The 25,703-nt window shown below is 35.3% G+C and overlaps 1 protein-coding gene across 1 annotated transcript in view; it reads right to left on the reverse strand.

Moving 5' to 3' along the window:
- The window catches only part of MTNR1A (melatonin receptor 1A), a 28,035-nt gene extending 3,281 nt beyond the window's left edge, over positions 1-24,754 (reverse strand). Inside the window, exon 1 of the mRNA XM_051966704.1 lies at positions 24,562-24,754. Coding sequence (XP_051822664.1) covers positions 24,562-24,754 — 193 coding nt within the window. The remainder of the gene's footprint in view (positions 1-24,561) is intronic.
- Positions 24,755-25,703: the final 949 nt, after the last annotated feature.

A 25,703-nucleotide genomic window follows, 5' to 3' on the forward strand; every position in this document is an offset into this window, starting at 1 on the left:
TTTTATATAAATAAATTAATACAACTACTCACATTTTCTAATATTTCTAAATCCTCACATTAAATGTTTCTTACTCAAATCAGACACTTAAAAATCTATAGAGAACTGACATAAATGCCATTGCTTAACACATGCATATGCACATTCCCTCCTTATATCATTGATCCTTTTCAAGAACAAAGGACAAACAATCTTTGAGTAGTTAGCTTCCCCAATGGGAACCAAATTGGCCAGTTCCAGTTGAACAATGCTTCTTTCTATCTTCCTTCTCTCTCCCTTCCTTTATTCCTCCCTCCCTTCCTTCCTTTCTTTCTTCCTTCCTTTCTTCTTCCTTCCTTTCTTCTTCCTTCCTTTCTCCCTCCCTCCCTCCCTTCCTTCCTCCCTTCTTCACTCTCTTCCTTCCTCTCTCCCTTCTTTCCTTCCTTTCTCCCTCCCTCCCTCCCTTCTTTTCTTCCTCCTTTTCTCCTTGCCTCCTTCCATTCTTTCTTTTTTCCTTTTTTCCCTCCCTCCCTTCCTTCCTCCCTTCTTCACTCTCTTCCTTCCTCTCTCCCTTCTTTCCTTCCTTTCTCCCTCCCTTCCTTTTTTTCATCCTTCTTCTCTCTCTCTTTTCTTTTCCTTCCTCTTCCTTCCTCCCTCCTCCCTTAGTTCCTTTTCCCCTCACTACTTCCTCTTTCTCCTTTTCCTCTGCCTACACAAAGGATCATAATTTTTCATGTGAGTGCTCTATAAAAAGGATCACACATTTTGATCACTTAAACCTCTTAAGACATCTTGAAGAGGGAACCCCAAAACTAAAAAATCCTTAAAGGAGAAAACCTCCTTCCACTCTGCCTCAGTGAGGGGACTCCACCCCAAGCACAAATAATTTCATCTTTGTTAACTGGGTGGGGTAGGCTCAGTCCCAAAACCCATTCAATTAAATTCAATTCAAATTCTAAGCCTAGCTGAAACCCAGCCAGGAGCCAATCTGGGACTCCACCCATGAGCCCCCTTCAGCTTGTCGCCAAAACCCCCTATTATAAAAGAGAGACCCAAACTAAAACCCTCTTTGCAGAAGTTGCAAACATGCCAGCTATGCCATGCTTGGCATCCTAAGGAGCCCCTATCCACTGGAATATGGTTTCCAGTGCCCCTTCTGTTTACTCTCACCTATTTCCTTAACTAGACTAGACTTTAACCTTACTTCCAATCCCCATAATAAACCTGTTTTATCAATCTAGGTTTTTGGGTCTGTAAATTCCTTTACAGGGGACTCTTTACAGGAGACTTATAGGGGACTTCTGCCAGAAGGGAATCCCAGAACTCCTTACCCTTGCACTGCCACTAGATCCCATTTAGACCTTATTTAACTCCCTGACCACCAGTAACCCTAATTTCATTTGGGTACCCCAAATCTAAACTTCATCAATCTTGGAGCTTACAAGCTAGAATTTTTTTTTCTTCCCTATTTATTTATTCTATTATTAAAAGAAACTGGGCCAATTAACTCTTTTGTCCCCTGTAACTTATTTATGATTTTTTGAAATATAGCACTCTAAAACATGGCTTTGATAATGTCCATTGGGATTTATATGGAGCTACTTGATAATATCCCACAATCCCTCTCTAGGAGAAGGAGCATAAATAGAGCTTCAGTGAGCCAGTCAAGGGAGTTCAGCTGAAAAGACTTGAGAGGGGAGCATCAAGTCAGTTCAGGAGAATCACTCTCTTGGAGATGCAACCAGATTCACTTCATCTCACACCACTGTGGTGGCTGGGCTCCTGCACTTCCCCCACTGAGACCAAGCTGGTCTGAAAGGCTCTCCAGAAAGCTAGCCAAGCCCAAGTGAAGGAGGCAAGAAAGATTCATTCCATTTTCCACCTGGCTGGCTAGAGGCTGAAGAACAAACTTTTGGATTTGGAGACATTTGGAGGGAGCTCTTGGAACCAAGCAGAAAGGTAGGCCGCTAAGAAAAAGTAATCAGGCTATTTTGGAAGGAGAAAATAAACATTTGCATTTTATCACCTGGCTGTGTTTTGAGGTGATTATTACTTTCAAATGCAACTAAGGCTGCCTCCAGAAAGGGGAATTTGAAGCTAATATCCCAGTCATTAACACAGGTAGACAACCTGTGATTTATCAACCAGGAGAAGTAGTAGCATCAGGCTTACTGTTACATACCCCTAATAGACAATCTGATGATAGTTGCCCACATTTTGACTTCAAGCAGTAGAGTCCAGGGATATTTTAGACTGCAGCTGTGACAGATGACGACCTATGCTCACTATTTATGTGAATGGAAAACAATTAAAAGGATTGGTAGACACAGGTGCAGATCATACTGACATTAGAGGTGTCAGCTGGCTCAGTCACTGACCAAAGATTAAGGCAGACACCTACATGTCTGGAGTAGGAGGATCAATAGCAGCAGAAGTTAGTGCTACCCCTATGAAATGGACATTTGAAAATGAAACAGGAGTTTTTACTCCTTTTGTGGTTGAAAAAATCCCCATCAATCTGTGGGGAAGAGAAATTTTACAGCAGATAGGATTAATATTAAGTACTTCGGCTTTTTAGGCCCGGCTGCTGTTGAAGGCCTGCCAGCACTCTCACCAGTTCCTATTCAGTGGAAAACTGATACATCAGTGTGGGTAGAACAGTGGCCCTTAACAAGAGATAAAATTCAGGCCTTAATAGATATAATGCAAGAACAACTTGACCAAGAACACTTACAACCTTCTCTAAGTCCTTGGAATTCTCTAGTATTTATTTTTAAAAAGAAATCTGGAAAATGGAGGATGTTGACTGATTTAAGAAAGGTAAATGAACAGATGGAAACTATGGGAACTCTTCAGCCTGGACTTCCATCTCCTACAGAATTCACCAAGCCAGCTTACAAAAGAAGCACAAGAGGCTTTGAGAGAAGTTCAACTGGCTGTATCCAATGTGGTTGAAAGAGTAACTCAAAAACCCTTGGAAATATCAATTTTTGCTATGAAAGAGGTACCCACAGCAGTCCTTCATCAAGGATACAATGTGAAAGAGTGGGTGAACCTCCCGGCACAACCAGAAGCCTTACTCCTTACCCAGTGCTTGGGGCTAGAATTTTATTAAAGGCCATTAAGTGAGCAGTACAATTATCTGGGATAAGACCTGACAAGATATATACCTTTTATACAAATACACAAATTAATGTATACTTTGAGACCATCCCAGAGTGGCAAATTTTATTGGCCACGGTTCCAAATTTTGCACACGGGTCTCCATTAAAGATAACCAGACTATTGCATAATTGGCAATGGATTTTTGAGAAGTTTTCTAAGGTTCCTCTTAGAGGACCAACTATCTTTACAGATGCATCCAAACAAAATATTTGTGCTGTATACTCTCATGATTTAACCATAAAAAGAATAGTCAGAACTCCTTTTCAGTCCACTCAGCAGAATGAATTATATGCGATCATGCTAGCTCTCACTTATTACCCAGGAGACATAAATATAATATCTGATTCAGCCTATTCAGTAGGTGTGGTACAAAGAATTGCTACAGCCCAAATAAAATTTGTAGCTTCTAGTATATCTCAGCTCTTTAAGGAACTTCAAGAGCAAGTGAGAAAGCATCCAGGAAAGATTTATATCTTGCATGTCCACTCACATAGTGGACTTCCAGGTCCTATTTTTGATGGAAATTCAAAGGTAGATAGCCTTTTAACTATGTTAGCCAGTACTTCTTTGTTTCAGGAAGCCCAGGAATCCCATTCTAAATATCATCAGGCTACTCGAGCTTTACATTTACAATTTGGGATTACAAAAGAGGAAGCTAGGAGCATAGTAAAAAGCTGTATAGCTTGCCTTCCTTTTCTTGTTCATTATAATTTTGGGGTACCAGATAAGTTATTAATCTTGATACTGAGAAATGAATAAGTCCAGCCTCCAACACTACAGAGGCTAAAAGTTTCTGTACTGGGACTGGTTGCCCAATGGAAGGTGCCTCCTGCAATGATGCCCTTCTTGCGGAAAAAGTGTGCACTTCTAAGTGTGCTCCTGGAAGGGTGGAAAAGTGATTCCTGATGATGAGTTTAGACAGCATTAATCCAGGGGGGATGAAAATTATTTTTCAACAGTTTCACAGATCTCTTGGGAGGTTTTCTGGAGGCAGCTTAGTTGCATTTGAAAGTAATAATCACCTCAAAACACAGCCAGGTGATAAAATGCAAATGTTTATTTTCTCCTTCCAAAATAGCCTGGTTACTTTTTCTTAGCAGCCTACCTTTCTGCTTGGTTCCAAGAGCTCCCTCCAAATGTCTCCAAATCCAAAAGTTTGTTCTTCAGCCTCTAGCCAGCCAGGTGGAAAATGGAATGAATCTTTCTTGCCTCCTTCACTTGGGCTTGGCTAGCTTTCTGGAGAGCCTTTCAGACCAGCTTGGTCTCAGTGGGGGAAGTGCAGAAGCCCAACCACCACAATGGTGTGAGATGAAGTGAATCTGGTTGCATCTCCAAGAGAGTGATTCTCCTGAACTGACTTGATGCTCCCCTCTCAAGTCTTTTCAGCTGAACTCCCTTGACTGGGCTCACTGAAACTCTATTTATGCTCCTTCTCCGAGAGAGGGATTGTGGGATATGAGAGAGTGGGATTATGGGTTTCCTCCCAGAGTGCTCTCTGGCCCTAAGAGCTTCAAGGGAGGTGTGAATTCAGATATCTCATACTAAATCCTGAAATCTCCCAAACATTTGAACTCCAATGAGTAAAGGTGTGAATACAAGCATTGTTTCTCAGTTCCACTTAGTACCTTGTTTCTTCTGGCCCATAACATCTCCTTGTAGGATCAGATCAATAATACTGAACCATGCTAAATTAGATAATTACTGTCTTTATCAACTCTAATGACTTAACAATTTGTAAAGATTCCAACACTCATCAAATTAGAAAGATGATATAAGAAATAGCTAATACTGGAGAAATGTAGGAAGTCAGGAACACTAATAGTTTACTGTTATACCTGCAAATTTATCCAACAATTTGTGTAATCAATTTTGAACTATGTGAGAAAGTCAGTAAAATGTTAATATCCTTTTATTTTGAACATAAAAGCCAGCAAAGTAAGTGACAGAAAAATATATCTAACATATACCAAAATATTAATAGCAGCATTCTTTAGGGTACAGTAGCTAAAAACAAAACAAAGAAAATTGAATCGATGATGAAGGGGAAATGAAACCGTGTTCCCTTTAAAATGCTCACTCTGAAACTATGTCCCCTTTGAAGGAAAGATCAGGGTTTCCCCAGGCTCCAAGGAGTCTAGAGAGAGGGCCCATCCTCCCAAGATGAAAGAAGCAACACTATTCAAGGGCAAATCAACTCTCATTGATCTTTTGGAAAAGTCACATTCTTATTCAGGAAATTCTAAATTCTTATTCAATTGAGAAATCCTAGTCTGATCAGCTCAGGCTATCCCAGCACTCCCTCCTCTTTTCCCTCTCCCCTGACAAGAGCCTCACATAAAATAGGTTTCCTTTTACTCATTTCTTTGCAGAAGGTCCCAAAGCAGGACCCTGCCTGCTGAGAAGGCATTCTCTTCTCAGTGCCAGCCTCCATTTCCCTAATTCCATTTTTGCCAATTAACATTTCGGTTTCATAAATTCCTTCAGGAAGAATCTGCACCAACTAAAAGGGGCATTTTAACAACTCTCTGATTGCTACTAACGTCATCAATGTGGTTTCTCATCAATTGGGAATTGGTTAAATTAACTGTGGTATGTAATGTAATAAAATTAACATGATGTTCTTAATAGCTAATGTGAGGAATTCAGAGAAACATAAGATTTGTTTGAAGTGATATATGTCATTAAAAAGAAGAACACTGCTTACAATGTCTACAAAAATAAAAATTAAAAAACTCTAAAAGGAAACCAAAATCTAAAGAACTAATATGACCAATCATAGAACTTAGAGAAAAGATTGGGAAATAAAGTTGCATTTCAAGAGTCATAGGGGACTATGAGTGTGAATTGTTGTATACTGTTTCAGGCACACAGGAACAGTGTCAATTGGTTTTAGATGTTTTTCATATTTAAAGAAAAGGATAATCAAGTTGTTTGGTGAAGGGCTATTTGCACATTTATTTGATGTTAAAAGTGTATTATTAAAATTAACTATTTTTAAAGATATACAAATAATGCAAGATGAAAATAAGTCTCAGAAATGCTAAGAATCAACAATAAACTTGAAAAGGCAACAAAACCCTAAATAAAGTGGTCAATAATAATAACATACTACCAAATTAAGGAACATCTTCTTTTTTTGGCTAAATTATTAATATGGGTTTTGGGGAGATAGTAAGGGGTAGTTTGTAAAGAAATAGTCTTGGGTCAAAGGATATGAACAGACAATTTTCAGATAATGAAATTAAAGTCATCTATAATCATATGAAAAGATGTTCTAAATCACAATTGATAGAGAAATGCAAATTAAAACAACTCTGAGGAACTATCTCACAACTCTCAGATTGATTACGTCAAGAAAAGATCATCTTAAATGTTGTAAGGAATGTGGGAAAACTGGGACACTAATGGATTGTTGGTGGAGTTGTGAAATGATCCAACCATTCTGGAGAGCAATCTGGAATTATGACCAACAGACTATAAAACTGTGTATACCCTTTGACCCAGCAGTGCCACTACTGAGTCTATATCCCAAGGAAATCATAAAATGGGGGGAAAATGAATTATATGTCCAAAAATGTTTGTAGCAGCTCTTTTTTTGTAGTGGCAAAGAATTGGAAAGTGAGTAGATGCCCATCAAGTAGAGAATGGCTGAATAAGTAGATGCCCATTAATTAGGGAATGACTGAATAAGCTATGGTATATGATGAAATATTATTGTTCTATTAAAAAAATGATGAACAAGCTGATTTTAGAAAGGCCTGGAAAGATTTACATGAAGTGATGCTCAACAAAACAAATAGAACCAGAAAAATAATATACACAAGCAGGATTATGCAATGAACTGTCAAAGACTTGGTTCTTATCAGGGCTTCAGCAATCCAAGACAATCCCAATAAATTTTTTTCAGAAACGCCATCTGCATCCAGAGAGAGAACTATGAAGAATGAATGTAAATCAACAAATGCTAAGTTCCTTTTTTTTTTTTTAATTTTTTCTTCTGTTTTTTTTTTTTTCTCTCTCTCTCTCATGGTTTTTCCCTTTTATTCTGATTTTTTTTTCTCCCAGCATGATATATAAAGAAATAGGTATTTAAAAAATCAATGTACATGTATAGCCAGAAAAAAAGAAAACAATTAAGAAGAGATAGTTTGGGGAATTTATTGGGAAATTTTGGTCAATGCAATTGATTTCTCATACTCCTTTACCTGGCAGTTACCAAATCCTACATTTTTGTCTCCATGATCTTCTCATATATATCATCTCTTTCCTTTTTTTTTTTTAATAACTTTTTATTGATAGAACTCATGCCAGGGTAATTTTTTACAGCATTATCCCTTGCATTCACTTCTGTTCCGATTTTTCCCCTCCCTCCCTCCACCTCCTCCCCCAGATGGCAAGCAATCCTTTACATGTTGAATAGGTTACAGTATATCCTAGATACAATATACGTGTGCAGAACCGAACAGTTTTCTTGTTGCACAGGGAGAATTGAATTCAGAAGGTATAAATAATCCGGGAAGAAAAACAAAAATGCAAGCAGTTTATATTTATTTCCTAATGTTCTTTCTTTGGGTGTATCTGCTTCTGCCCATCTTTGATCAATTGAAACTGAATTAGCTCTCTTTATCGAAGAGATCCACTTCCATAAGAATACATCCTCAAACAGTATCATTGTTGAGGTATATAATGCTCCTGGTTCTGCTCATTTCACTTAGCATCAGTTCATGCATCATCTCTTTCCAATCAAATGAGAAAGTATTTACAAAATGCACGTAGTAGACACTATATAAAATGCTAATTCCCCTCCTTTCCCCTTTTTAATCATTCTGCCAATGCCCTAGTTTAATCACAACTTGGATTGTTTCAATAGCCTTCCATTGGAATTCTTGTCTTATCTTACTCATTCTAATCCATACTCCACACAGCTATCAAGTGATTTTCCTAAAATACAAGTCTGACTATATCATCTTCCACTTTTCCTCACTCAATAAATTAAGAGGTATCCCATTACCTGTAGGATCAAATATCAACTTCCTCTGTTTGGCATTTTAAATTCTTCATTATTTTTGTCCCAACCTGACTTTCTAGTCTTATATCTTACTCATCCTTCCACACTCTACAATCGAGCTCTACTGACCAGTTTGCTGTTCTAGACCCAGGGTACTCTCTCTTCCATCTCCATACCTTTGTATTGGTTGTCTTCCATACCTGTGATGCTATTATCCTTCACCCTGTCTCTTAAAGTCCCTGACTTCCATTCAGCTCAAATGCTACTTCCAAAAGATCTTTCCAAGTCACCCCCACTCCAAAATTTCTTTTCTAAGGTTACCTTCTAACTTGTTTGTATATATTTTGCATCTATTAGGTGTCCCAAAAGCCTTAGTACAATATTAAGCTTTAGAAGCTTAACACAGCACTAAAATTTTTGGGACTTCCCTCCCTTCTTTGCTTAAAATGAGTATTCCTTAAGTGAAAAGATTTTCATTTATGTATTTGTTTGCCCATCTTTAATATAGGGCATCTGATAAAGATTTTTCAAATCATATCACTTTCCATACTGGCAAAATTTATAAAAATCTGACATTTGGTCACTTTGCATAGTTCCAGAATTTAAAATAGAAAAATTCAACAATTTAAAAATATTAAGTATCTACTGAGTGCAAAACAATGCATTAAGTGTTGAACATACAGATGCAAAGTTCAACAGATGCCCTCAATCACTTACAAACTAATAGGACAATTTTAAGATAAACAAATGAATATGCTACCAAGAAGGACATCATAGAAACATTGAAGGAACCCAGAGTAATCTAGGGGTTAAGCAAATGAACTTTTGTCCTTCATCCATAATACCCCTAAATTGGATAATTTTATCAAGTAAATCTTATTTCAAAGAAATACACTATAACATTAATAAGCCTACCTAAAGAAAGATGACTTTCCCCATTTTAATATACTTTTCAATAGAACTGTTATAAAAATATGCTTTCAAAAAATAAGCTATAATAAAGAAAATAAAAGTGATGTTAACTATACTTAGCTTGAATTGCCAATAAAATAGTTATATTTTAATGTACATATATTATATAAGTCTACATGTGGTTTGAAAAACACAGAAATGATAAATTGAACTTTTAAAGTACATGCTCTTTGGATCACTAAATTCATGTCCAAATTTCATCAAGTCAAAATAAACTAATGCAAATATATGGCAAAAAAATGTTTTTCAAATACAATTATAAATAATGTCACAGCCAGTGTAGTATGACTTTCATCCTCTTTATATCTTCCATAATTTATATGTTCAGGTAATTATAGTCAATTTCTATTCAGATCATTATGCTAATAGAGCTATTAATATAATTTCCTATGAACTTATGTACTTTTTAAAAAAATTCATAGGAAATTGTAAACTACAGGTTTTATATATATACATATATATAAAACAATGGCCATTATAAAGTTCAGCCCAATGCTGTTTTCTTGAAGTTTTCCATAACAAACTAGTTCATCACTCTAGCATTCACTCTACTGGCAATGGGCCTCTCTATATTTAGCCCACATGGTCCTTATTCACAACCTCTTGCAAAAAGACTTTCTTGTCAGAGCTTATATAGTACTAGGCATAGTCCTTGAGAGCCTAATGTCACCTCCATGTTACTTCAGAGTAAGACATCATTGGCTTAGTGATTGAATAATTAAATCATAGGAACTGTAAGACATTTAAAACTTCATCCTGGCTACTCCCTATAATCCTTTGCTCCAACCTCTAATAGAGACCCAAAGGAAAAAAAAAATTACAAAATGGCTCCTTTATTCATTAATCATTTTCTTTATTATTTTTAGCATATTTACAAATTTGTCATGTTGTATAAGAAACATCAGACCAAACGGGTAAAAAACTATGAGAAAGCAAAAGGAAACACAAAAGTAAAAACATGTTTCAATCTACATTCAGTCTCCATAGTTTTCTGTGATGACCGCGTATTTAAAATCAGCCGGAGTCAGGAATTCAGGTTAAGGGAAAAATCTTCAATCTTTATTCTCAGTAGAGGTAAAGAAGGATTGTGATAGCAATATGGGCAGCTGCGACAGGAAGCCAGCTAGCAGAGGTGAAAAAGGATTGCAGGTGAAAGGGGGATCGGAGGTGAAGGGTGGTCACCATAGCAATGGGTGCAGCTGTGTCAAGAAACCAGCCAGCAGTCTCTCTTTCTGCTTTCCTTTTCCCTCCCCTGCCTCCACCCACCAAAAGCGTCATTTCCTATACAAGACATCAGGACTTGCACAAAGAGTGGGTGGGGGCATTCTTTCTCCAAGCATATATATTAATAGAGTATGGTCCAATTACTATTTAATCTCACGCGTGGGACCTCAGTGCATCAACTCAAGTCTCAGCCCATTACAGTTTTGGTTTTTTTTTGGATGCAGATGACATTTTCTATCCCAAGTCTATTGAAATTGTCTTGAACCATCGAATTGATGAATTTTCTTTATTATTAAATATTACTTTAATTAAGTTTTATTTTCTCCCTCTTCCATACTACAAAAGAAAAAAAAAAAAGATAAACTCTCGTAGCAAATAATGATTTAAAAAGTCCCACATGCCAAAGTATGTGTCTCATTTCACATATTAGTTTCTGTCAAATATCAGGAGGTGGGTAATATAGATCATCAGGCATTGGGAATCATAACTGGTCATAAATTTTTACATAGTTGTTCATTTTTATAATATTGTCATTTCATTAACCCATTATATTATCAAATCTGATGATGAATACATTATTACTCTTTTTTTTTACTGACACATAATTGGGATCAGGGGGATAAAGTGTGAATGACTTTATAATTAGAGCTAGAAGCAAACAAAATGGTAATTCATTTTTAAAAATTGTCTATACTTCCACAAGGAAGAAAAGGGATATGATGAGGCTAAAAATGTTCGAAGAATCTGAAGCAAAAATTGCTTTTATCTTGCTTTTATAACATAGGCTATAGCTACAGTCCTTCTCTTCAGATATACATACTTTCCCCTATATTTGAAAATTTCTTTGACCTCATTAGTCCCTCTAGTTATCATCCAATCTCCCCACCACTTTCCAAGTAAGACATCTACAACTAGTTGTCTCCATTTTCTTCCCACCTATTTCTTTCTTAGCCCCTGTGATGTGATAGAGATCCCGCTATCATCTTTTTGAAGCTAAGGTAGTATGGTTAAATAGTTCTGCAGATAGAAAATCCAGGGTTTGAAACCTATCACAGATACTTTGCAGCTATGGGAAGAATTTCTTGTATCTATCTTTTGAGTACTATTCCATTGTAACATCTTAGGACATTATCATATGCTTATACTATGAAATAATCTCCTGACTTCAGGGCTGGTGCTCTATCTACCTGCCCCTAAAAATATTTTCTTAAGCATAAAGAAGAAACCAAGTTTTGATAAAGGGCACATATGCTTATTGAATTTAAATGAAGATGACTGAACATTACATATGTCACCCCCCAATCATACATAATATTACATGATAAGCACATTAGAGAGTAGAGATGTTAAGTGCTCTGTAAGTTCAAATGAGGAAAGTCAATACTAATTTGGGGAATTAAGGAAGGCTTCATGAAAGAGGTGATAGGTGGGTTTTAAAGAATAGGTGGTATAGGGCAGATAAGTGGTGCAGTGGGTAGAACACCAGCCCTGGCATCAGGAGGACCTGAGTTCAAATCTGGTCTCAGACACTTAACACTTCCTAGCTGTGTGACCCTGGGCAAGTCACTTAACCCCAAGTGCCTCAGCAAAAACAAACAAAAAAAGGATTTTTAGTGCAAGTAACACTTAATAAATATTTCCTGTTCACTGTTGATCTTCCAGAGCAGAAATGGCACCAAACACAACTTGATGCAATATTCCAGGTGAAGTCTGATCAAGACAGAGTAAGGGGACTCTGTATTCTTGAAATCTATGTCCTTCTTAATGGAACCCAAGATTGCATTAGCTTTTTTTTGATGCTTGTATCACATTGTTGACTCATATTGATCTTATAGTGCACTCAGACTCTCAGATCTTTTTCAGGAAAAAAAAACTCAGCTATTCATCTATACTTTGCATACTAAACTAAATTTTCTCTAGAACTTGGAATCTGGAGAAGTCATGGTTGTGAATGGACACAAATTTAAATTGAAAGAAGATGGTGGTAGAAGAAATACAAATATATGTTTATTGAAAAAAGGGATAATATTATATTTTATATAACATTTTAAACTAGAAAATCTCTTTGAGGAATACATTATATACATTTAAGTAGATTAAGATAAGTACCAGCACATAAATAGTGAAACAATACATTGTACTGAATGACTAATACATTCCAGGAACAATGTTGGGCAGTAGGAAGACAAAAATCCGTATTCTCAAGGAGCTTTCAACATAAAAAGGATACAATATATAGATGTTTATAATAGTCTTTTGAAGAAGAATCAGGGATACCATGGAGGGCAACTATCACTCTCTCCCAATAAATATCTTTGGCCATACTATGAGATAAATAGTCCTAGGTGGGGGAGAACATTTATGTCTCAATGTAGCTTTTTGAGGGGAATCTTGATGTTCTTTTCTTATCACTTCTTCTGAACTAAACAAAAACTGAATACATACATAATTATGAAAGAATTTTGAAAAAAATACTTCTAAAATATTGAGGATAAGGAAGGAGATAATAAGAGAGTCTTTATTTGCATATGATACATTCAAGTCCCCTGGACCAAATAATATTAGCTAACATTTACATTATGCTTTAAGGTTTGCCAGCTCTTTCCATACATTGTCATTTGAACCTCACAGAAACCATGTGAGATGAGTACAATTATTATTTCCATTTTACATATGGGGAAACTAAGACACATAAAGATTTAAGTAATTTTCTCAAAATCACACAACTAGAAAATATTTGAGGCAGGATTCACACCCAGATCTTTTGACTCTAAGCCCTTTACTATTGTGCTATCTAGCCCCCTGTTCATCACATAACCTTTATCCTCAGATACTGAAATGATAGGCAGATGTGAAAGCACAACCACTGTCAATGAGATGTGAAAGTTCATGAAGAATGTGAGAGGTAGAGCAAAATTGGAATAAAGTCAATATTGTCCTGATTTTCCAAAAAGACAGGTGGGGGAAAGAAGACAAATAACTCTCTGAGTTATTCTTGATTCCTAAGAAAATATTTAAGTAAAATCCTAAAAATAATGATTAGTGACCAAATAAAAAGAGAAGCATTGATTCCAAAAAAAGGCAAGGAAAAAGTAATGCTAAGTTTATATTTCCACTTCTTTTCAGCAGGATTACTAAACTGGTAGATTAAGAGAATATATTTGCCTTTGGTTAAAGCTGTCTTTTTTGGGGGGGCGGCCCAGGGGAGGGGGGAAGTCACTGTTTAAGTTTATTTCCATGACTCTCATTGTTTAGATTAATAAGAATTGAAAAGGTATTAGGAAATCAGTCTAAAGTGATCCAAAACATTCTATTATCCTAACACCTTTCAGTTATAATCATTCAGACAAATTAGAAGTTTGCTATCAAAATTCCTAAAAATATTTTGTGTTTACTCATAAATTGATTTGTCATTTTGAATACTTTATTAGTATACTGATTATTTTATATAAGAATAATTCATACGTATACTAGATATTAACATCAAAATTGGCTGTTTTCTATACTAATAATCCAAGAACAAATGCATTTTAATAAGATTTATTCTTTCCAACAGATGGAATATACTATTCTTAGTATTATGATAAATAATACATAAATAGACAATAAAATAAAAGCATAACAATTTATGCAATGGCCAAAAGAGTGTAAATAAAAATATATTTTGAATGACTCCCTTGCTCTGATCAATGTAGTAACTGATCATTACTTCAGAAGACACATGCTCCTTACTTCTCTCTAGAGAAATGGTAGACTATAGGTACTGAATGAGGCATATTTTCAGAAATAATATGCTGACTTGTTTGCTTAATAGCTTAATTGATTAATAGCACTAATTTGTTATAAGGAAGAATATCCTTTTGAGGAATCATTGCAAAGTAAAAAATTACATCATAAATAAAAATGTTTTCAAATAATACATAAACAGGTATATATTATAATACATATAAATTATATATTAACAAGTATACAATAGCATTATAAGCAAAGTGTGCAGCCAAAACACATGATGATTACATGCAAAAATCCCTGAGCTAACTCTCAAAAGATCCGAGTTTTAGTCCTAACCTTCCACTGTGAATTCATGACACCTTGTACATTTGTGCCTCTGCCACACAAGCAAAGGTCTTTTCAGATTTAATGATCAATGGATAGAACACTGAACTTGGAGTTGGGGTTCAATTTCTGCCTCAGACACTTAATAACTATGAACCTTGACAAGACACTTAACTTTTCTGGTTCTCAGTTTTCCCATCTCTAAAAATTGGACTCAGTGGTCTTTAAGATCTCTTTGGTATATGATGCATCATCTTATGATCTTCATAAATAGCCAAAGAGCTTTCTAGCTCTCAAATCTAAGAAAGAAGAAATACAAACTTGAAGAGGAAAATGGGAAGGAGGAAAAAAGTCAACACAAAATTTAAGTAGTCGAAACCAAGACTTGTAAAAGTGAAAGTTAAACTACATTTTTAAATGAATATATGATTGTTGTAAAGGATTCCAGATGAGAACCATAAAATAATCCCTTTTATTTACTTTCAGAAAAGACCAGACAAACAATTTTGAATTTTCAAATTTATTCTAGGATAATAATGAGTGATTAAAGTTAGAACGCTTATTGATTGTTGGGTTAGATTTCAATTATTTATATGAAGGGTTCCAGATAATTGTATCAGGAGTTACTGGTAGGTCCCGAAAGGTAGCATGCAGTAGCAGAGTAGACTTGATGTCAGGAAGACCTGGGTTTAAATATCATCTTAATTACATACCATCTCAGTGTCCACAGCCTTTAAAGCCCCTTTGTGAGGCAGCTTAATGACATATGGATAGAGCTCGAGGGCTTGGAATCAGGAAGACTCATTCAAATCTGGACATTTCCTAGATGAGTAACCCTGGACTAGTCATATAATCCTATCATTCCTTAGGCTCCACATCTGTAAAATAAGCTAGAGAAGGAAATACTAAAATTCTCCAATGTATTCACCAAGAAAACTTCAAATGAACGCATGAAGAGTTGGACATGACAGAAAACAACTGAACAACAACAAAGCTTCTTCAAGCTCTAAGTCTATGATCCTATGGTATTTCTGTGGCAGTTTTCAGGTTTTTGATGCCATCATATCCATTCTGTAAAGAGTTCAAATGTTTTCATCAGAGAAGGAACGTATCCAGATTTCATCTCCCTTTATTTTTCTACTCTCTTTAATCCCTCATTCCTTCACTTTATGCACTATGGCAATCCCAAAGTTTTGAGGAAATAAAAGTATCCCTTACTCATAAAAACTCCTTTTTCTTCACTTAGAGCCACTAATTACCTACAACTAAAAAATTCAGATACTGTATTTTAATCCTTTTTTGGATAGATAACTATGGATAAATCTGAAAGTCATGTTTTGATTTGCCAATATACACAGTGGACATGAGCAACACATTAAAAGCAAAGTGTTATAAAGAAGAACTAATATAAAGAAATATATGGTCCAAAAAAGAAGATGAGATCATCAAAGGAAAAGAGTAAGAGATAAGCAATGAACAACTGAAATCATCACTGTTGTTATATGAGATGTAAAGAGAAAGTGAGAAAGACTCCAGAAGTTGGGGGAACTTATGTGGTAACTTTACAAGAGGTCAAGGCCAGTAGTCACAAAGAATGGGGAAGCATAAATGCCCTACGAACCTCCATCATTTCAAGGAAGATTCTTGTCAGTGACTCTTGTCAATTGCATGTGAGTATTTGTCAACTGGTGAAATGTGGACATTACAATAGAGTTAAGGATAATGAACTTGAATGATTTCATTGATAGAGGGAATTCTCATGTAAGGAAACACTCTCTACTAATTCAGATTCATCACCTTCTTTGTAAATTACAGTTTAGAGAGTTGCCTAGTGTAATTTGAGGTCATATAACCAGAAGATGTCATAATCAGGACTTGAATGCAGATCCTCCTGGTTTCAAGATCAACTATTATACAATATTTTCTCTCCTTATAATGTCATTGAATTTCGAATTATAATCATAGTTTTAAAAAGTCAGAATGCAAGCAGACTAATAATTAAATATTTTGAGAAAAGAAAATAATCAGATTCCTAGTTAAAAAATAATGTCTAGCCTCTGATGAATCATAGGTGTGTCTTTTAATGTATTTGGCCCATAGAATTGAGATAGGAATAGGCCCACATATTAAAAAGTCCTTCACTTGTTGGTAATCTCCTTGGAGGTAGGAACATAAATTACACTTCTTTTATATTCCACACATATCTATCAAACTGATCAATTAGTCATCTAGAATTCACTTTGTGCTAGAATATTTACTATGCTAGAATATTTAAATCATTAAGCAGAAAAACGAATCATTACTGAAAGGGAAAGATTCACTTACTTAATGAGTATAACATCTTCAGTGGAAAGTAAACAGCTTCAAATCCTTGAGAGTTAAATTTCCCTCTTGGAACAAAGTTATGAGGCACTTTACTATGAGTGAAGGATTGGTAGGAAGAAATTACGTTGCTGTTTGAGGTACTGAAACACAAGACTCTTCAAACACTATGACCTCCACTCAGTAGAGAAATAAGCTATCTAAAATACAGGTATTGCTGCTGAAAATATGATTGAGCCAAGGCAGTAGACTAATCTATTTGAGTTGTGGCACAGGCAAATATATATATGGATCAAAACTGAGAATTAGTTCTCAGATAAGTAATTTCAAAACACCTGTCAGTGGACACATGTAGATAGTGATCTTCTCCTCCTGTGAAGTACCTTTCATATATATACTTTTTTGAGACTTGGTCTCCCTATATTGGTCCCAGGCTGAAAGTGCAGCTGCCACTCATGAGCCAGATCCTAAAATTGATTATCATAAGAGATTTATCCATTTTTTCAAATGGACAGGTCACCTCTTTCTAGGCAACCTGGTAATCTACTGCTTCCAGGGGCTCATGATAGAGGTACCACGAAATACTGATACCTCTATCAGTTTTAGTCCTTGTGAACTCAGAAGTCCTGAACTGAAGATAAGTACACTTTTAGTGTACTCCAAATCAAAGACTATGTGTATGTCTTGACCAACCAAAATACTTTTTATTTAATACAAAAAAACTTTTGCTATCATTAATTTTACATTTTTCAAGAGTTGCCTTAAATAATAAATATTATACAAATTTTTATGTATACATATATTTAATATATTTTCAGCCTGTTAATATCATTAATGTAAAATGTTTTCCTTTAAAAAATACATTTTGGTAATTATTGAAAACATTAATAGAAAACTATCTTTCATAATTTTTACATGCTGAATGTAACTTCTCAGTTTGCATTTTCTCTAAATACAATATATAATGTTGGGCTCTTGGAAAATAATTCCTTTTTCATCTCATGCTCTTCACAGGAATCAACAAAAATGTGATCAAATTTCCCAGAAGCCATTACTTCTGATTTTATTGAACAAGCACCATAAATCATCATCATGTGGTAATTGATTCTCAATATTCTCTTGAACAATTTAAGATTTTATAATCATAATTTAAGAAAAAAATTTCAGCAGGAAAGAAATTGGAAATCAAAATTAAGGACTGTTGTCTGCAAATCTGAAAAACATCCTGAAGCACAGGCAGTTAAAGATTTTCACCTATGGAATCTACTTAGGAAGTCACAGACCATTAAGGCCAGTCTAAGCTTATCAAAGCATTAAGCTACTAAATAGATGTTTTTAGATTAAAAAAAAAAATTCTTTTTATTTTTCCATCCAGTGGAGGCAGTATTATCCGAAAAATCTATATACTAGAAAGAGGAGTGGGCTGATCATATAGCAAAAACAAGAGATAATAAATGATAGAACTCCAGTATCTCAAGATTATATTATATATAATATATGTATATATTATATTCTTAATAATAAGCACATAGTAAGTGCTTAATGAATGAATGAATATCATAGCTAATATTTATATAGTGCTTATTATGTGTCAGACACTGTACTAAGCATTTTATAATTATTATCTTATCTTCCCAACAACCTTGGGAAGTAGATATAATTAGCTACATTTTACAGATAAGGAAACTGAGGCAAACAGAGTTTAAGTGACTTGCTCAGAATCACAGCTACTTTTACATATATAGAATATTGTATATATGTACATGTATATATATATATGCATGTACATGCATACATACACACATATTTACTCAATCCTTAGCTTTCAGGGAAGGATGTTCATGAAAACAAGTGCAAGAGTTAAAAAAAACAAAAGCAAATGTTTATACACTGAAACTATAGGAAATAGTTTCCCACAACCACCAAAAACTATTGCTACAAATTGCTGAAAACATAATTTTCCATGTAATTTTTTATAATAAAACTTTAATGCTGGTAATTTTTCCTAATACAGTAACCATTAAATAATCCATAAAAGACAGTACAGAAAATAAAATTGGTAGTATGAAGAATATTTTTCTCATTAGTAATTTCCTCAAATTCTGTGAGCTTTTGTGTTGATCTCAATTAAAAAATATTCTCAGAAAATAATTTTCATAAATCTACATTATCATAAATACATTGCAACAAATGAAATTCTTAAAACTAAAACATTTTTAACTTGAATCTTATCTTCTACTGTATCAGATGGTGGTGTAATGGTTGTACTGTATACTACATTTCTGTAAAGTTCTCTATCCTGACTGCCTTCTGAAAACCAAGGGAGAGATTATTGGAACTTAAATCATTGAATATGTATAGATTGGCAAAATATCAACATCACTTCTTATTCTATCCTTCATAGCTGGCTGTTGTTAATAGAGATCATGAAGTATACATCAGCTTGAAATAATCCATCAGCTTTATCTGTTTTATGGATTTTCAAGATCCTTAAGGCTCTCAGAGTATTGAAGAATACCAGTGGTGAGTTGGTATTTACCCCGGAGGCTGTGTTAGATAGAATAGACAATTTCTCAATTTCTCTAGTCAGTTGGTCGATTAGGCCAATAGTAGCTGCAGGCACAATTTATCTAACATCTTTGTTTTCTCAATAAATCACATCACTAACTTTGCACACTTGGGTTTAGAGCCAATGGACTTACACTACACCTTGAGGGCATAACTGCAACACAAAACATGAGTTTTAATTGCAAACAATGAACGTATACAACAAATATACAGGGAGACATTATAATGGCAGGGTGAATAAGACCAATGAAGTGCTTAGTAAGATATGAACAACTCAACAAAGTTCCAATCATTGAGTCTCTCATTTTTTTCTATTGTACATACCCACAAATATGAAAATGAAGTTACTAATAAAATCATGCAAATACCTTAAGTCAAGAAAGTCAAGTCAAAAGAATGTCAAGGAGTAACAAGCATGTCAGCTAGGGGAAAAACTATCCATTGTTTTGGGTGGCTATTTTATAGAAGATTTTGAGGGATATACATAGAAAAAAATTGCTTGGTATCAAAAAGTAAAGAAAGAACTAGTTTGATCTGCATAGGCTTGATGCTGATGAAATTACTAACCCATCTATAAGGTGATTTTAGGTATACGTGGCTAAAGGAGCTGTATAATAGAAAATAACCTGAAAGGTTGTTTACCCCAAGATTAATGATTTTGTTATTGAGTAGCCTGTACCGTGACAGAGTAAAGACAAAGAAAGCTGGATATGAGATGATGTAATGAGATGGTATATATGAAGGAATGTAACTGTGAGAAGCTGCGGACGCCATTAGAGAAAATGTAAGGTGCTTAATAAACGCTTGCAGTAAATTAGAAACATCTGATGTGTCGGGTGCTCTTTGGGGAAAGAGAGCAGCTGGAGTGAGCTGCTTCGGAGACGTCCCAAGTACCTGGAGGATGGTAAGGAACCCAGTCATAGTTCTCCTTGGTGAGTAGGGGAGCTCAACAGTTGAGACCCTCTTGGTGAGTAGAGGGAACTCAACACCCATCAAATCAATGAGAGGGAAAGGCAGGTGGAATCCCAAGCTTTACTTACATAAAGTCAACTTTTCTAAGCTGTGGAGCCAAATCTGCTTTGCAAAAGGGCTGAAGGAGACAGTGACTCAGAAAAGATACAAGAGTCAATTTTATTATATATATACACATGAATAGCTCTCACCTAAAGAAATGCATTTTTTTGAGTGAATTCAAATCAAACTGTAGAAAAGTCATACCAGAGTGAATTTACTCCTACTAAGTAAAGGAATCCTAGAGATTATTTAATATGATTTGCAAAGACAAGGCTATCTCTGAACTAGAAACTGTCAAATCTCAAAATCAGCATTGTCTGCCATTGCCACTATTAACCAACATAGGATTACGAAACATAAGATTTTGTTATCTTGAAACTTGCTGCATTTTAACTTGAAGCATATAAACTAGGGATTAAAGAATATTTGTGTGAAAGTTAAAACCTTAATATTTGTTCTATTTCTTAATTTTATATATTTTTTTCATAGTAAAATATAATAAACTAGCTTCCAAAATAAAAGACCTGTAACTTTTCAAACATGGAAAATATCTCAGAAATATGTTACATATATTTGAAATTTTCAAAACTCAAATTTAATTGTTCTCTATTTTATCTCTAATTTTTAAAGTGAAATGCTATTTTACATGATGGATTAGGGACCTATCATGTATTGATTAGTTATCCTCATTTTGCATTTGTGAAATCTTCAAACTATAAAAAAGATAGGTTACTTGTCCAAAGTAACATACTAAATAAATGTCTGAGGTGAGCTTTGAATCTATCTTCATGATATCATATCCAGTACTATAGTCTCTCATTATTCAGCACGTAATTTCCCTACACATAGAAAGAAAATACTATTGATTCAATATTCAATATCAATTGGACATAATTTCAATTTTTCTCTTTGAAAATGTGGAGAGAGATTTCACTGAGAGATTTTCAATGATAGATTTTCAAACTTTAAAAGAGTCATTAAAATCTTTTTATGGCTATTATCCTAAAAAAAATGTGCATGACTTGTTTTGTTAGTCCAGTGGTTCGCTACATAAAATTTGTAAAAGCATATTCTCATTTTTCTTGTTTGGAGAAGATCAAATTTAATTCTTATATAAAAGTTCATGAACAAAGTACATATTGACACGTTTCTTTTATATAGTTTTTTCTTCACATAATTATAAAATAATTGAACCCAAAAAAAGTTGTGACTTCTTAAAGTCATAGACTAGTTAAAGGCTGAACAACACCCACAACCCAGGTCTCTTAATCAGGGTTCTCAACTGCAAGGTTTCATGTTGTCCTATCTACAAACTCTGAACTCACCAGCACTCCACTCTGACCCAGGGAATCTATGGATGCTAGAAAGAAGAGTGAAATTCTGTTCTTTGTATAAAAGTAGAGAAAACAAAACTTGATCTTTCAGTAAAATTTCAGGAACAAAAGCACTAAACATTTCCTTTAAAAATAAAGTAGCTTAAAAATATTAAATGGCTTACATCTTAACTCCAAAGAAAAATTCAAATTCTAAAGTGAGGTGTCTTGAATTCTTGCTCTTTTTTCCTCTATTCCCAGCCAAACATCTCTATTGCCAATGAAATAAATCCAGCAGGAATAAAGAGAATGAAAAGCAATAAGGCTTTACATAATGATCTTTGGTGAGTCACATAAAATAACCACATTTATCTAAAAAACATATCCAGGGATCCTCAAACTTTTTAAATAGGGGGCCAGTTCACTGTCCCTCAGATTGTTGGAGGGCCAGACTATAGTAAAAATAAAATCTTTGTTGTGTGGGCCTTTAAATAAAGAAACTTCATAGCCCTGGGTGAGGAGGTTAACATCCTCAGCTGCTGCATCTGGCCCACGGGCCATAGTTTGAGGACCCCTGTAATAAACTGTCCTCCAGGTGGAAAGTTCTCTTTTATTGTGGCTCTCATTAAAAATGATCATTACAGAAAGCATCAAAGACACAGCTGTAGACAAAGTCCCAGCTAGGCAATACAATTTGATATTCTTCCTCAGTAGTAGTAGTATTATTGGAACTTATAAAATATTTCAATATGAAGCTCCTAAATAAAATGTGATTAAAGTTGGAGGGAAGTTCTTAAAGCTTTTTTTTTTCCTTGATGATACAATTTTCCATGCAGCATGGTATCTGAAGCAGTAAGGGGCAGTGGACAGAAAACTAGACTTGAAACAAGGAAGACCAGGCTAAAGACTTGTCTCTGACACATGGTCCCTTTATGATTCTGGGTACTTACTCTCTTGGTCAAAAATTCTTAACTTTTTTTGTGTGTCATGAATCTGCTGAAGCCCATGAACTTCTCAGAATATTTCACAAATATTTATTTAGTCCTCACAATGGTGAATCTTTCCCTAGTAAAATAAATTATTCCTATCTGCAAGGATCTTACAATCATATTTATGCTCAATTAAAAGAGTAAATTCATTTTTCTCTTTTCCATACTGGATAGAGCCCTCCTAAGGTGGGGGGGGGCATGGGAGTACACAGAAAAGGACTGCACATATGAAAAATCTTTCCTTCTTAGTAGTTCTCCCTATCATGTCAATTTCCTTTGTGTGCTTGTGTGTGTGTGTGTGTGTGTGTGTGTGTGTGTGTTATATCACCTCTCCCTAGAATGTAAGCCTCTTGAGGGTAAAGGATGTTTCATTTACATCTTTGTCTCTGTAAGAAACAGCTTGTTATAAAAGATAACTACTGGATTTTCAGTCAGGAAAATCTGTACTCTGATCTCCCATTAGCTATCTCTTTATCTGAAAAGTGGAAATAAGAATACTCATAAGATTTAACTCAGAGAGTTTTTTTAAGGGTCAAATGTGATTATAAAAAGAGCTAAATTAAATTTTAAAATAATCAAAAGAGCTGTCTAGATTGTAAGTATTAATGTATCCAAAATAGGATACATACTATCTTATGCACATGGTAGGCACTTATAGAGAGATCTGCTGGATTAAAAACATAAACATCTTCACTTGGATGATTTTCTCACAAATAGGCAAATATTGCATCAGTGTATAACCAAAACATGATGCTAAAATATTTAATTCCCTCTAGTTTTTGAAAGATTTGCAGAAATTCACCTGAAATAAAACCATTTATCTTCTTTTTATAGGTTAAACTCTTTCAAAGAAACAAACAAAAAAGAAATTGATATTTAATTGGCATATTCATGATGTTACAAATGAAGCATTTTAAGGATTTCTATAGTTTATTCATCCATTCATAGTTCATTGATTTATTCAGTGAAAATTTGTTAAGCACTGAGACTAGACACAAAGAAATTAATGAGATAGAATCCATGGCCTTCATGCCTTCTCCTGGCCATGCATTTGTTCTTGTATTAATAATTAAACTTTGTAAACATCTTATAATTCTTATAATTATACGTAAACTATTATATATACATATAAACACTCTATTTCAAAGCAAATGACTAAAATACACAACTCAAATTGTGGAAAGAAATTACACCAAGGATTCTTAACTTGGGATCAATAAACTTTTTCAAAAAGTAATTTGGTAAGCAGTATAACTGGTTTACTTCTCAATCATATTTTTTAATTCATTTAAAAATAATATACAAAAAGGTACAGAGACATTGCAAGATGCCAAAAAGTGTCCAAGACATTAAAAAAAAAAAGATTAAAAACTCCTGGTTTACAATAAGTTGATTTTGTGAACCTGATGTCTGCAACTTAACAATAAACAAACAAACAAAAAAACTTGCTTTAAATTTTTTTCTTTTAGGAAATAGAAACCAATTCTAGCAAACTTTAATGCGAATTTTTTTGGGGTAATCTGAAGACAATATTTTGTTTTCAAAAGAATAATTTGGATTAAACACTTTTAAGAAGAGAATGCTTGTTGCTGAAATCTATGAACTCTTACGGAAAACCATGCAAAATAAATAAATAAGACAGGTAGATAGATAATAGAACAGAGACATACGGATAGGTAAATAGAAAACCAAGTGGGGAAAAGATCTATCTATAAGCTTTGTTCAATACCAAAAGAAGTTTTAGGGAGAAAATTCAATGAAAGTAAAGTTTCGTTCAATACGAGAAAAAATTCAGAATGAAAGAACTCTAGACTGTAATAGGACGACTTTAGGAGCAGTTCACAAGTATCATTCCAATAGTCTCTCACCTCGACTTCTTTTCCCCCCCTTTTTTCTGAGTTTTGTTTGTTTGTTTGTTTCTATTTCCCACGTGCTCCCGAGTCATTTTTACCTGCATTCCTCAACTTTTTGTTCCGATACACCGAAAGGATGACGAGGATGTTGCCCAAGATGTCCACTACAATAGTACAGATGAGGATAGATGCAAGAGTAAAAGGTACCCATGCAGGACGTTTTAAGACCCTCTCCTCCTGGCCGGGACCGTGCTGGGAGTAGTTGAACAGCCCGGTGCTGTTCTCCATCATTTTGTTGTCCTGCGATAAAATAACAGAGTCTCCCCCTGTCTCAAGCCCCTGCATCTTCAATCACTCTCTGGGTGTGGGAATCCCTCAAACAACTTTCAGAGGCTCTCAAGTTTTTGCTATTCCTCCACCAAGCAAATACACAAGTGGGGACTGGCAGTAGGAATGAGGACCGATCTCTAGGTGCACTATAGGTAAAGACTAAGCGAAAATAAAGTTACACCTCCTCTGAGGACCCTCTCCTCCCTGGGAGGAGGTTCCTCTCTTCAGAGGTTGAAGTTGCACCCCTCTGCAATTCCTTCTCCTGCCCGAGATCTCCCTCCTCTTCTAAGACTGAAACTGCACCCCTTCTCTCTCGAAGTCTCCCTTCTCCTCCTTGGATACTGAAGCTGACTCTTTTTGGGAACCCCCCTTCTGCTCCTTAGGGGTGTCTCTCTTCTTATGATCTGAAGTTGCACTCTCCCCTCTGGGTTCTTCTTTCTCTTCTCCTGAATCTCTCTCCTTCTCCTGAGTCTTAACCTGCACCCCTTCTGCGGTTCTCCTGATTTACAGGGTTCTCTCTCCTCGTCAGGGGTGGAAGCTGCACCCCTCTAGGGCACTCTTTCTCCTCCCCAAGGCTCCTAGCTGCTCCAGCCCCACCAGTTCGAGGCAAGTTCCTCCGGAATGTACAACTGCCCGATTCAATCTCTTTTTATAGCGTCTCACTCGCCTTCTCCTCGCCCCCCACTACCTCCAGGTGACATCTAGCGTGGATGACCGACCAGGTCTTAACGCTTCAGGGGAACTGGGCACCCACCCCGGGTGCTGTGTGCCAACAGCACCCCATAGCGACGATCTGGAGTCTAGCTTTTCATTCACCAGCAAGAGTAAACCAGGGGAAATGCGCAGGGACTCTGGTGAGCTCCCTTCAAACATCATTAATTTAGTCATCACATTTGTCCCAGGGCATTCT

The sequence above is a fragment of the Antechinus flavipes genome, chromosome 6, assembly GCF_016432865.1.
Source record: "Antechinus flavipes isolate AdamAnt ecotype Samford, QLD, Australia chromosome 6, AdamAnt_v2, whole genome shotgun sequence".
Taxonomy (NCBI): Eukaryota; Metazoa; Chordata; class Mammalia; order Dasyuromorphia; family Dasyuridae; genus Antechinus; species Antechinus flavipes.